The sequence below is a fragment of the Typopeltis vanoorti genome, chromosome 14 (assembly GCF_054136105.1).
Source record: "Typopeltis vanoorti isolate ZY-2024b chromosome 14, IOZ_Tvanoo_1.0, whole genome shotgun sequence".
Lineage (NCBI taxonomy): Eukaryota > Metazoa > Arthropoda > Arachnida > Uropygi > Thelyphonidae > Typopeltis > Typopeltis vanoorti.
In genome coordinates, this window is record NC_143562.1 from 61,429,063 (window position 1) to 61,443,376 (window position 14,314).

At 35.6% G+C, this 14,314-nt stretch overlaps 1 protein-coding gene across 2 annotated transcripts in view; it reads left to right on the forward strand.

The window, feature by feature from the left end:
* LOC150099531 (phosphatidylcholine:ceramide cholinephosphotransferase 1-like) overlaps positions 1-14,314 on the forward strand; it is a 122,068-nt gene that overhangs the window by 35,959 nt on the left and 71,795 nt on the right. For both annotated transcript variants that reach the window (XM_090404524.1, XM_090404523.1), the window contains exon 2: positions 12,600-13,159. In XM_090404524.1, coding sequence (XP_090260650.1) covers positions 12,705-13,159 — 455 coding nt within the window. In that variant the 5' untranslated portion in view covers positions 12,600-12,704. The remainder of the gene's footprint in view (positions 1-12,599; positions 13,160-14,314) is intronic.

The window sequence follows — 14,314 nt, forward strand, 5'->3', positions numbered from 1 at the left end:
TATGATAGCCTTATTTTCATTTTCAATTTTACTTCAGAGCCACATGTACGTACCCAAAGAGCTGCATGTGGCTCGTGAGCCGCAGTTTGCCGACCCCTGGTCTAGTGGATAGTGGAAGAGGGATGATATGATAGAGACCTACAAGTTAGTAAGGGGTTGTTATAGGATCAATGTTGGGGAGATCCAGAGGACAACCCTATAAGCTGTATAAGGAGGGTGTGTGAGCAGTAGGAGTGAGAAGCAGGTTTTTTGCTTGCAGAGTTGTGAATGATTGGAATGCCTTGCCTGAGAGTGTGCAGCGATTTTCAGTGTACTTAAGGCATGTTATGATGAGCTGTGTGTATGACAAAAAGACCTCCTAGATGAGTCTGACTCCATGGGGTCTTGGGATAATAATTTCCAAGATTTCTCATCTGCTTATCTTAAACCAGAAATCTGATCCTGATCACCCATATTTGACATGAATTCATTTTTGTTCTTCAAGAAGCTTCTTTCTTTCAATTTTTCTTAGCTGTTTCTTAGGTATACTTGCATAAATCATGCATGAATTCCAGTTATCTCTAATTTGACCCTCTAGCCTCCTGAATTATGCAACTACTGTAGAACTTCTATACCCATATTTGAGCATTGTTGAATATTATCTACTCCAGCTGCTTTTTCACATTTCAGGTTTTTGATGGCTTTTTCTACTTCAAGTGTGGATATGTTACTGATTGCATTCATGCTGTGTTTTCTACCAGCCTGCTAAGTTCTTGTTTCATTTAGCAATCTATCAAAGTAATTAATCAAGACATCTAGAAATCTTTATCTTCAGTTTTTGTGTTACCTTTATCATTTTTGATTCTTTTTACATTACTTTTTCTTCCATTTCTAAGCTTTTTCAATGGTCTCCAGAATATTTTGTCACCTTTCTGATATTCTTAGTCTTCTTTTCACTATGAAATTCAGTTTTATGCTACTCAAAACTAAATGGTGATCAATTTCAAATCGACTGTATACTTTTGTGTCCCGAGCAGTTGGAAAACATTACTGTCAACAGTAACATAGTGTGAGACTTTCTTATTTCTTGCATCTTCTATCCATTGGAATGTGTGCACATTTTTATGTTAGAATACGTTGGTAATAACTTTTCCATTTTCATGAACAGTAAGCCAGCAGGTGCTTACCATTATGATTAGCTTTGCTGTTTTCATCAGATTTTCAACAAGGACCAAATTTTCCTTTTTGTATTGTCAGTTGCCTTCTATAATGCCTCAGAAACTTGTTCCAATTTTTTCCTTAGTATAACCGACTATAGGTACAGATAAGTCTCATTGTTCAGTTCCCCATTCTGATATTTGCTCACATCACTCCATTTCATGTTGCCTTCCTTCAAGATTATCCTCGTATTTATTGTTGAATACTATAACTGCTCCTTTTTCCTGATTGTTATTTGATGAAGAAATTAGCCGAGCAGACCAAAGGAAATCTCAAAGTTCTATTGTTATGTGGCCAGTAAAAGGAAGAATAACTAATGAGTAATGTTGGTAATAAGATGACATTACTGAGTTACTTGGATGACATACCCTTGCAAAGTAACTCAGTAATGTCATCTTATTACCTTCTGTAATGCTATGAGACTGATGTGAAACAGGTTGATGAATTGGAGGTTTTTAAAATATTGCAGAATTTTAATGTAAATAACTGTGGGATTAAATGGGATATCAGTTTGCATTTATGAGAATACAAGGGAACTGCCAATGCCTCTGTTAGTTTCAAGGAATTGGAAAGGGGACAAAATAATTCATTTGCATAAGGGAAGTTCTTAGACTTCAGTAGAAAATTATAGACCAATCAGTATTTCAGGGGTGGTGGTAACAGTGCTGGAAGAATTGGCCAAAAAGAATTCAAGAATATCTAGATATGATGCTCTGAGTGACAACATGGAATGCTGTTATGCAAATTACAACAAATGGTATATCATCCAAGTGAGGTTGATGCTGTGACAGACTGATGTGGAAACAGAGGTGGATGAATTGGAAGTTTTTAAAATATTGCAGAATCTTAATGTAAGTAACTAGATGGATATGACATTGGTTATGTGGATAAAATGATGGCTTCTGGACAGATATCAAAAAGTGGTATACAGAGGAGCAGAAGGCCAAGAGAAAGCATGTGAATAGTCTGAAGGGTTTCATTCTAGGACCACTACCATTTAATTGGTACATAAATGATATAGGAAACAGTGCAAAAGGAAATATTCAGTCATTTGCTGATGTAAAATTATGTAGAGAAATAGTTGATCAAGACTGTGTGGAGAGCTTGCAGGATGATTTAAATAGGCTGTGAGTATGGGAAAAAGATAATGGGAATCAGTTGAATGTGAAGAAATGTCAAGTGCTGCATTTGGATAAATTGATTACATGCTGTGTACCATATTGATGAAATTGTACTCTAGGAAAAAGATGAAGCTCAGGATTTAGAGGTGGTGGTAGACAAAGGGTTGAAGTTTGTAGGGCATATTGCAATATAGCTTATAAGATTATTTGGCTATTGAGCATTCTAACAAGTAGAGATAAAGAAGTTATTCTTTTATAAGGCTTTGATACATCCATCTGGATTACTGTGCTCAGGTCTGGTTTCTTTGGAAGTTGGTTGATGGCAAAAAAAGAGGGGATATAAGCTTCCCTTCCACAATTTTTCTTAATTTTTTCTTAAGTACGCTTGCATAAGTCTTACCTGGAACACTCAGAGAATTACAGAAATTATTGGTGTGGGCGCTCCGTGTAGTCTCCCAGAATGAGTCAAATTCCACAGCCCTCAACAGATTGCTCACTTGTCTCTGAATCCTCTTCACCACCTCCCGATTCCCAAGATATGCATGTGACCAAATCTGTGCACAGTAGTCAAGATGTGGCTGAATTATAGCCTTATAAAGAGAGGTAATAACCTCACTCTGTTGTCAATGTGTTCTTTAGCATCCAAGTAATCCTCTGAGCTATTTTGCCATCTCTTGCAATATGTCTTCTGATTTCAAATCTCTGTCCACCATCACCCCCAGATCCCTAGCCTCATCAATTCCCTGTAAACTAGTACCTTCAATATGATACGAAGTGTCATTTTTTCATCCCTAAGTAATTACCTTATTATACCCAGCGTAGACAACCTTTGCCTATGCTGCCAATTTATTTAAATCATCTTGCAAGATATCTACATCACCTTTATCAACTATTGTCCTTCCTAGTTTTGCATCATCAGCAAACAACTGAATATCTCCTTTCAAATCTTCTGCTGTATCATTAATGTACAAATTAGAGTAGGGGTGTCTTAGTACAGAATCCTGGGACACTCCATTAGTCACCCTAATTCGCCTTGATTCCGCTCCACCACGTCCTCATATCCATTCTCATTTGCTCCAACTTATGTAATAGGTTTCCATGCAATACATTAAAGATGCCAAAAATTTTATACTTGGTTTTAATCCTTTTCCCAAGAAAGCAAAACAATGTTTTGCACATGAAATATATTCATGTCTGAGCTACTTCCATGTATATAGAGACTAATGACTTCATATCACTTGCTTTAGTAGGTATCCCATAATGCAAGGCACCCCTTTTTTTTTTCAGACATGTATAATGCAATGCATAAAGGGAAAGGCCACTACCAAGACCAGTTTCAACCTTTATTGAGGTTTCATCAGTGAAGTGAGAGCCAGGCCTGGGAGAGATACCAAGGTTCAAGTAATGCAGAAGTCATATCTCATAAGTAAACAAAAGGTGCTTGACCTTATTAATAAAAATCTCTGAATGAGAGAAAGATGTAAAAAGTTTTTTTACCTTGGGTTTTTTATGTTATATAAAATAAACATTATATGTTTATTATATATTAAAAGATAGCAAGAAATTTTATACTTGGCTTTAGCTCAGACGTGAATATATTTCACGTGCAAAACATTGTTTTGCTTCCTTGGGATAAGGATTAAAACTAAGTATAAAATTTCTTGGTATCTTTTAATGTATAATAAACCCAAGGTAAAAAAAAAACTTTCTACATTTTCCATGCAATTTTCTGTCAAATGCCTTTTCAAAGTCTAGCAGTATCATGTGTAGTCCTTGATCCACTTTTGCTGTCACGATATAAAATGTGAATAAATTACTGAGGGAGGACCTACCTTTTACAAATCCATGCTGTCCTCTATAGGGTATCATTCCTGTTTACCCATTGCTGAATTTTATCTATAACCAACTTTTCCAATACTTGACCACCACCCTAGAGATACTAATTGGTCTGTAATTTGCTACTTCTCTCTTGGAGTCACCTTTTATGTAATGGAACTATCTAACCTTTCCACTCCCTTGGAACCTTGCCAGAGCTGAGATCAACTTCGTCAGAGGTGCTGCCAGTTTCACTTGCGCATTCTCGTAGCTCATGAGCTAACATACCATCCAGGCCCATTGCTGTATTTGCATTGATATTTTTCAATATACTCTATTCCTATTCCCTCAGCCATATGGCTGGTGGTTGTAACTATATGCTACCATACTAAGGAAATGATTATGAGCAAGGTGGCTTCTCATTGCCTTTCTTGCCATAGTATATTTTGTGACTGTAGCCGTGTGTACTCACAGGACCGGTTTGCCTGTTTTGAGGGATGAAAAACCTGAATTACCAGGAGAAAAACCCTCCACCTATGTATCATGTGTAGTAAATGAGTTAACTCATTTTTAGCTGAAAGAGACCAGATAAAGGTTCCTCATGACACTGACAAGAATTGAACCTAGGTCTTTCCGACTCAAGGGGCTTCGTCTATGCTGACTGAGCTATGGAGGCTCCTTTTCAATATTCTGAGTACCTCCTATTCATCTGTCTCAATGCTCGCATCAGCTTCTGTCACCTCAGCGAGCTATGAGAAGATGATCACTTAGTAAATGAACTATTACTTCTGTTTCTGTCACTTTCCAATCATCAGCAATAGGTAAAATTATCTTTCCATAATCATTCTTTCTCTTACTTACTACATAGCGAAAACAGATTTACTTTGACCTGTTTAGCTAATTTTCTCTCATAATCTTCTTTACCATACTAGTTACCCTTCTTGCTTGTGCTTCTGCTCATGGGCATGCTGTGATCACCTTGCTGTTTATATTCATTCCATATTGCTTTCTTTTTTTTGCAGGTCCTGCTTATATTGCTAGTCATCCACTTAATTCCTACTTGGTTTATCCTCTTGACCCTGGTTATGCAATTTGATACCACCTCGCTCAAACAATCCTTGAACACTTCCCATGCACTGACATTCATTCCATATAGTTTTTTTTTTTCTTTTTATGCCATGGCACCTTCCAAGTTGCCTCCTAAGTTTGTCATAATCACCAGCTTTGTAGTTCAGCCTAAACCTTTTCTTGATTGAAATTTCCACATGTTTAGCAACCTTCCAGAACAAGACTGTATGGTCACTTTCCCCATTCAGAGGTACAGTTGCTACTGCAGTTATAGATAACATCTTCTGATGCTATTGCCAGATCCAACACTCTCAAACCCCTGGTTTCTTCCATCACATTCTGTTTCAGGTAATTACCCCTTAATAACTGTACAAATTTAATTTCACTATGTGCCCTTTCTTCCTTCCAATCTATATCCCCATAGCTGAAGTCTCCCATGATAATTGCTCAGCCTGCACTCATTGTGCTAATCTGGTAATTACCTGATTCATGTTGTCCACATCTTCTTCTGGATCCCCAAGTCTATAGCAGCAACCAACAGTAAATTTTGTTATATTGGCCTCTGTCTCACACCAGACAGCCCCAAATGAACCATTTCCATCACATCTATAATCTTCCTTAGCTTCTTTTTTGTTGTCCTATTTCCTCTATCTTCTCTGAAAATACAATATCTCGTATTCTATCCCTGTAACTACATTCTCTGACAACCAGGGCTTGCTGATGCCCTGGGTGGCTATTTCTATACAGTCATTCCTGGACACGCATTCATTTATCCTGTGGGTGGTTAGACACATGCTTGATTCCCCCCCCCCCCCCCCCCCCCTAATATCTCTAGTTTTCCTAGTTTGCACTTATAAACTCTCATCGAACAACACTTTCTCCATCCATCTAACACCAAAACCATTTAAGTTTAGTTCATGAGGCATATACAGGTCCTTACCCTTACGTCCATCAAATTCACTCCACATATCTATAAACTGCACATCGTTCTTCCTGCACAATCTTCTCATTGGCAATCATGGCCCTTCTGAATTCTGTCCTGTCATACTCGAAGCAGCAGATTCAAAATCTTTAGTTTCTTACTCTTCATTTTTGCTTCTAACAACTCTTTCGTATCTTCTCTTATTGCACATGTCTCGCTTTTCAAATCATTTGTGCCTGCCAAAACAATTTACTTGTTCACTTCTTTCTTCTGCAAACTTAGTTTTACTAACATCCTTTATCTTGGCACCCGGAAAACGTGCTTTCATCACTTTCTCATTAAGTATATCTCTTATCTTCAAATCCCCATGCAATCTCTTTTTCTCTTCTCACATTTTTATGCTTTTCTCATTCTCTCTCAAAATATTTTAAAGAAATTCTGTCAGAAGTAGGATTGGAATCCATGCCCAGATTTCTATACCAGAATTTACAGTTGCATTGTTATGAAACGTTCAAGTTTCATAACAATGAAACTTTGACTTAGACTCAATGAAATTTGAGTCTGGTGCCTTAGACTGCTTGGCCATCCTGACACTTATATACTGTAAAGATTAGTATGAGACAATCACGATAATGTTAAGAAGCTTGAAGTTTTAAGTTGTGTTCTAAATGAGTTATTGATCATGAGAAAGGATGATAGCATTAAATTGTTTCAGATAAAAATGCCAAATGATGTCTAAAACTAAATGCTATTCTATGAAAAACAAACAAGGCTCATCCAAATAGATGTAAGAGAATATTTGAATAACCTAGATCTTGATGTGACTGTTAAAAACTAAGCTAACCTCTAATAGTATTTTTTATACTATTTCAAACTCATACTATGCAAATATTAGATCAAAGTCAACTTTCAATAATTTAATGTTGCTCTTCTGAGAAAATGTATGATGTTTAGATGTATTAGTATTAAGTGAAATATGCAGTGAACAACTTGAAATTGACAGATATTGTCTTGTTAATTATGATACTTTCATGATTGTTGGAATTATAACCATTCATGCAGATTTTATTCTGTTCGCTGAAATAATACTTTTTATATCTACATAAGTTGGAATCAAATATGCACAGTGCTGAAACTGATATACACACACACACACACACACACACACACACACACACACACACACTAGGGGGCTACCCCTTCCAATTGTGTTAAAATTGCATTCCATTCTTATTTTAAGGCTAATTTAAAAATATCACAAATGTATATTCATTAATATTTCAAATGAACTTGCATTTGAAAAACAAAACAATTATTTGTCAAGTGTTCATTTCAATAATACTGCTTCTTAACTGTTATTCTGTATGCAGATGATTTAAATGTTTTTGAAGTATTCTAATTGCAGTTCTCTCCACCTGTCATGATTGCTTACAGTAACAAGTATAAATATCTTTTTATAATTTGATACTATTTCATACTTTTCACAGTGTGTGTGTGTCATATAAACTAGGAAGTTTTTTTTTCATCATGCGAACCTGCCTGGGAGAGACAGTTTTCCAGTGACAGTTGGCTTGCATCAAGGGTCAGCATTAAGTCCGTTCCTGTTTAATATTGTGATGGAGGAAGTGAGCGAAGACGTGCCTTGGACTATGTTGTATGCAGATGACATCGTGCTGTGTGCAGAATCAAAAGAAGTGGCAGCTGAACTGGAAAGTTGGAGGATAGTACTGGAAGAGAGAGGTAAGCTGAGCAGAGGTAAGACAGAGTATATGTGTTGCAAAGTGGATAGCAGCCAGGAGACAGATCTAGAGCTGGAAGGAAATGTCATCAGGAAGGTCAGTGACTTTAGATAATTAGGTTCATCAATGAAAGAGGATGGTGAGGCTGAGAAGGGAGTGGGATGGAGGAACTGGAGAGAGATGACTGGAGTGCTATGCGATAAGAGAGTACTGATCAATCTTAAAGGCAAAATCTACAGGACAGTGGTGAGACCAGCTATGACGTATGCTATGGAGACTGTGGCCTTGAGGAAAAATAACATCAGCAGGATGGAGGTAGTGGAGATGAGAATGCTTAGGTGGATGTGCGGTGTGACCAGAAAGGATCGTCTGAGAAATGATTATGTAAGGGGAACGGTGAAAATTACAAACTTAGGAGCAAAGATATAGGGGGCAAGGTTGAGATGGTTTGGTCATGTGATGAGGAGGGAGGAAGAGTATGTCAGAAGAAAGGTCATGCAGATGGATGTGCAGGGGAAGAGGAAGTGTGGACGGCCAAAGAAGAGAGGGGAGATGTCCACCATCTCCCTCCATCTCTTCTTTGGCTGTCCGCGTTACAGCCCAAGACAGGAGGTTGTGGAGGAGACTCACCACAAACAGGCAACCTTATTTAAGTGGGAAAAGCTGCAGAAGAAAAAGAAAGCAGCTGGAAAATATCACATAATGCACTTGCATAATCGTTGTCTCTGCCATAATTGGGATCAAAACAAAATCACAGCCTTAGTTGTCTGTCATTTTCCTAATCAAGACAACTGAGCTTGGGTATTCAACTGAATAGCATCTCTGCTATTTTACAAAGTGATTAGAATCCCTATACTAGAAAATTAATGCATATGAAAATGTTTGGGTAGTAGATGAATTTTGTTCTCTAAATAGCATAGTTCGAGACCATCATCCTTTTTATTGGAGGCTTGGGGAAACATGTTTAGTCATATCTGATGTTAATTTCCCAACATATTGTATTAATCTATTATAGATTTCCAAACTTTTGTGGTTGTGGACATTAAAAAAACAGTGTTACACCTAAAAGGCCTAAGCATCCTGATGATTCTCCCTAGATTTATTTTATTCCCTCAAATATGTACTATTAGCTACTTCAAAGGAATGTTTTATAAAAACTAAAAAAAAAAAATCCTTTTAAGAGGAACTGAAGTCATTACAGCCAGGCATCTCTGTCAATATTTGTAGAAAGGATTCACACTTTCTACACATCTTTACCTTCTTGTTTAGTCTCTCCACAAACACATCTTTCACATTTTGCCATGCATACATGTGGCGATCACAATATCGAACCATTTTTGAAGTCTACGTCATTAACAGTATTTGATCTGCGTGCTTCTTCATGTAGTTTCCTCAGTGAGATGGTGCAGCACCATGTCCTTCCAGTTCTCTCTCTCTCTCTGGTGGCTTTCCTTTTTGTTTCTGCATAGCCACGTGATCCTGTCATTGATCTTATATCTTCAAGTCACGTCCTTTGTTTTTTGTCTCTTGATCCTTTTCCCATAATTTTTCCTTCTAAAACTGTTAGTATCCTCTGTCCTGCTGAACCTCTCAGCACATGTCCTGCCAATCTCTTCTTTCTCTGGATCATTTCCTATAATAAAGATCTGTGTTCTCATTCTCTGTAGAACAACTGTATTCTCATTATCTGTAGGACATCTGTATTTGTCACATATTCTGTCCATGAGATTTTCAGAGCTCTTCTATAGCACCACATTTCAAAGGCCATTATCTGTTGCCTTACTCTCTTCTTGAACAGACGGGTCTCACTTCCATATGTGAAAACTGGCTACACTAATGTTCTTATCATTCTTTTCTTTGTCTTGATACCCAGAACTTCTGTGCAGATCTTTATTTTTCCAGAAAGCATCTTTAGCTATGGATGTTCTTATTTTTATTTCTTTATCTTGCTTTCCATCTGCAGTAAAGTAGGTGCCTAAATATTTGTATTCTGTTGTATGTTCAATTTTCATATTGTTTATGAATATTTCTGGCTCAGATCTGTTTTCTTTTGAGATTTCATAAATTTGGTCTTTTTTGCATTTATATCTAATCCAAATTCTTGACCTTCTTCAGTTAGTAGCTGCAGTAATTTGATTAATTTGTTTCTGTTTTCTGCTATTAGAATGGTATCATCGGCATATCTAAGATTGTTGTATTTTATACCATTGATACTAATTCTTTATTTTTTTGTTTTTCAATCTTTTTCATCACTGTCTCATTATAGATATTAAATATATTTGGTGAAAGGATACAACCTTGTCTGACTCCTTTTTATTTTCATTACTAATTTATCTAATATATTGAACATTTTATTATGTTTTACCCACATGTGTAAATGTTTCTATTTCTTTCAAGTGATCTTTCTATTAGTATTTTTAGTTCCATTAATGGTTCCCATTCCTCTTCTAAAGCCTTTCTGTTCACTCAATTCACTCTTAAGGCTCTTCAATTTGTTTATTAACAATGGTTAAAATAATTTTAGATGCATGGGATATTAGGCTCACAGTTCTGTAATCTTGCAGTTTTGCACAATATTTTTCTTTGGAATTGGTATGCAGATAGATGTTGTAAGAACTTTTAGGTAATTCTATTGTTTTATAGATGTCCTGAATTCCCCTAAATAGTTATTATTGCCAGTCAAAGCTTTCAGCAGCTCAGCTGGGATATTATCACACCCAGGGGATTTATTGTTAGGAAGATTCTTATTATGTGTTCTGTCTCCTTTCTTGTCGGTAGAGTGGTATCCCTTATGTTTAACTTAAGGTGTCGTGAATTATCTAACATGTTGCCATTATCATCATCATAGAGATGTGATAAGTACTCCACCCATCTTCCATTTATCTTTTCCTTATCAATGATTGTTTCCATCTTTGTCCTTGATGTTATTAGACTATGTTTTGATTTTCCATTAAGTTCTTTCACTTTCAGAAATGCTTCTCTGGTTTTGTTCCTATTTTGTAATTCTTTTATCCTAGTGCACTGCCTATTTATCCAGTTTTTCTTTCAATCTTCTCTGTGTGCTTCATGGCACGTAAATCTTATGTATACCACTATTGTGTTCTGTTCAAGGCAAGATTCAAAATTCAATAAAAAAAAAAAAAAGTTGGTAACAAATCTCCAAAGTCAACAATCATGCAGGCACACTAAGCTATCAAAAATAAACAACAGTATATTAAAATGTAAATGTCTCCAATTATTAAACAAAATAGCACTTCTTTTCTGGAGCCCATTACCAAACACATAGCAGCCCTATATTATACCTGCAATTATATTTTAATCCTTTGCTCAAGTATAAACAAATTAAGTTTGCATGAGATGCTATCTACAATCCTAGGGAGTTCCTTTAGTTGTGATGCATCAGCAATCAATAATAGAATTTTTGAATTGCAAAACGTGTGTTGTTCAAATTTATTGTAAAGCAACTGTAGATTTGAGTGCTATACATTGTTGGGAACTAAGAATAGTGATTGAGTTTATCCATCAAGTGAATGAAAAGAAAGTTATGCAAATTGTCTTCTAACCTTGTTGGCCTGGACGAAGGTTGAGCCACTATGCCTACTTTGATACTGTGTGCTCATCTCGTTTCCAGGATATTGTTGTTGACCTCTGAGGTGAGATATTAGTCATAGTGAAGATGATATTTTTCATCTTCATTAATAATGGCAGCCACCTGTTTCCACATTTTCAAATAGTAGCTTCTTTCACCTAATTTTTTGTCCCAGTGCTGTTGTGGACTTTCATTTGTATTTCCTGTACCTTTTCTACATCATGTATATAATGTTCTTAACTGCTTTCAAGTGCAACATTTTTTGCCCATATTGTTCATCGTACAATTTAATTACTAGCTCATACAGAACTAGGAGGAAGTGATCATTATTTGTAATTGCAAACATTTGTCCTTTATTTCTTTGTGTGTGTGTATGTGTGTGGCACTTGGTGCATTAGAATTATAGAATGCTTAGGAGCCCTTAAAAATAGATATCAAAGTGCAGACCAAGAAAACAATGGCATGCTCTACTCTAACAGGCCACTTGGCCTAAAATCCATGATAGGAAAGATGCTAAAGAAATTTTTTAGTGTACACAAGAAGTGGAGAAGTAGTTTCTTGGAACTTCTACAAAAGTATAGTTAATAAGTGTGTGAGGGTTAAATTTTTTTTTGCTTTGAAAGTAGTGAATGAATGATTGTTAGAGAAGTATTTGTGAATGATTACTGTAGTCTGAGTCTGTGTACTCCATGCATAATAGTGTGCAGTTTTATCAATTATCTGAACATTTAGTAATGAAAAGGCAAAAAAAAACATTTATCTGTTGGTAGTTTTACTGATTATTTGAACGTTGATCCTTGATTCTCCTACATCTGGATGCAAGATTTCTCATGCATCCTGATATTCCAATCTAGAATTGAGAGAATTAGATACATGTTCAATATGAGTTACATTTGTTGTGCTGTATTATTTAATTGGGTTTTGATTATCTGATAATTATGTGATTAAAAAATTCTTCATGGTTTTTTCTCCTTTGGGCCAGAGATCTCAAGGGATCTCTACTCCCATATACCTTGCTATTATTATCTATCTAATTATGGTCTGTATTATATCATTTAGAATAAGAAATTACATTGATTTTTGTGGTTTTGCCTTCCATCAGTTTGATCAGCTTTTTTTCTCCTTTTTTTTTTTTTTTTTTACTTTAGGTATCATCATGTGACTCTTCAGTATATCCATTTCCGGTTTCATCTTACTGCCCTACAAGTGAATCCTGTATTTTCAGGAAAAAGTTGGAGATTGATTGGAAAGCCATGTCTTCCACTAATGAAGAACAGCCACTGCTGACCAATAATATGGGTAAAGGCTGGGAAACTGCAAAAAGAGACCATACAGTTACAGATATACAGGTTCATGTTGATAGCTTACATAATGGACTTAGCAGAAGAGAAAAGAATGGCGATGTCCATTCTTCTAATGGCACTATCAAGATAACTTTACCACCACCTGAAAGGGAAGAACCACGATATCCTCCTGAAAAGTGGAAAACTTTTGTAGCATTCTCGTTTATGGGGGCAAATTTAGTATTAAACTTAACTGCGTTATCTATAGTTCATGATAGAGTTCCTGATAGAAATAAATTTTCTCCACTGCCAGATATCTTCTTTGACATTTTTCCTCCAGCAGATTGGGCTTTATATGTATCTGAAATCATAATCATAGTCTTAGTATGGTTGACACTCATAATAATCTTTCTTCATAGGCACAGGTAATTTTTTCTTTTTTTTCCTGTGTGTGTGTGTGTGTGTGTGTGTGTGTGTGTGTGTGTGTGTGTGTGTGTTGGCAGGGCTGGTTTAAGTCATTTCAGGACCCCAGCCAAAACTTTATTTTTCAACCACTTGTAGTTAAGTAATAGAAATGTTAAAATAGATGAAATACAGTTCAAAATGACAACCCAAAATTTGTTCATTAAGATTATGTTCTTGTGAGGTGTTTTTGTGAATAGCATGTTATGAGTAGCTTTTAATGTCATCGTTTAATTTTTATGGTTTGCAAATGTATCATTTATTGTAGTAGTGTCATTCCCAATTGAAAATCATGTGAACTAATTTCTCTGTTATTATTAACAGGGCTACTGTAATAATATCACTTAAATCTACTAGTCACAAAATTTTTTACTTGCTCATATTATAAATTCTGGTGAAAGGTGTGTGCATATATGTATATTTATTGTTTCAATTTCAGAACAAAGGTGAGTAGAATTTAATAGAATTAAAAAGTCAAATTAGGTGCAATAATTTGTAAGATCTGGCATTTGTCTTTAATTTTGCCATTAGTCCATTGTTTTTTTCCCCAGCATGTTGCATTCTACTTCTGTTCCAAATTCCCTGCTAACCAATTACCAGTCTTCTGGCAACAAAAGCATTCTCTGTTTTATCAAAAGTACACCACAGCTTTCTGATACTTTCGTTAAAATTGGTTTTAATGTGGCCTTGTATATATACATGAACATGGTCCATTAGTTCAGTATTTTTGACTGATTTTTTCCTTATTATATACTTTATTAGCCTTACTTATTCTGATATATTTTCTTATCTTTCCAAGAGTTCCTCAATAAAATGTATACCCTGTTCTGTAGTTTTGCAAGTGAAAATGCAGTCTATTTTCTTGCCGATATTCATAATTTTCTTTTTATTACTTATTTTCATACCAAATTTGTCACAGCAGTTATTTGATTTGCCTATTAAGATTCTTAGAACGCTTTATAGCAGATTGAAGAGGATAATACTGCATGAATCCACTAATTATTTTAGACAAATTTATGCTGCCATTTATTGACAAGAAAATGTGAGCATTAAAAAAAAAAAGAAAAAAAAAACTTGTCATTTGTTGACATTACATTTACGTGGGTGGTCTGACAATG